General features: G+C 55.6%; 1 protein-coding gene across 1 annotated transcript; it reads right to left on the reverse strand.

Annotated features, from left to right (window-relative positions):
- Positions 1-2: 2 nt before the first annotated feature.
- On the reverse strand, positions 3-269 carry TM35_001171030 (Tbingi protein; the record flags this gene model as incomplete). The annotated part of the gene is made up of 1 exon (XM_029031773.1): positions 3-269. A coding segment is annotated over one exon (267 nt), but the record flags the coding sequence as incomplete, so codon positions are not given.
- Positions 270-286: the final 17 nt, after the last annotated feature.

Below are 286 nucleotides of genomic sequence, written 5' to 3' on the forward strand. Positions count from 1 at the left end.
GGCGCGGACGGACCATGGCGTGTGGTGTGGCGAGTGCAGTCTCCAGTGTTATGAATAACGTAATCATTGTCTAAGCACCATTGTACTAGCACATCGCCACGGGTATCAGGGGGGATCGCGCGATCCCATGCCATTGCATGCGCATTGGCATCTGCACCAATGAGGTGGGGCCCGCTGGTCGTCAAAAGCGTGTCAAGTTGCGAAGTTGTGTATGTTCTCCCCGGAGGGAAGTATGCTGACGTCACTGTTAGCGCCAGACCTTCTGCCATGTGGATCGTTGCATGAG

This window comes from Trypanosoma theileri, assembly GCF_002087225.1.
Source record: "Trypanosoma theileri isolate Edinburgh chromosome Unknown TM35_Tth_117_V1, whole genome shotgun sequence".
Taxonomy (NCBI): domain Eukaryota; phylum Euglenozoa; class Kinetoplastea; order Trypanosomatida; family Trypanosomatidae; genus Trypanosoma; species Trypanosoma theileri.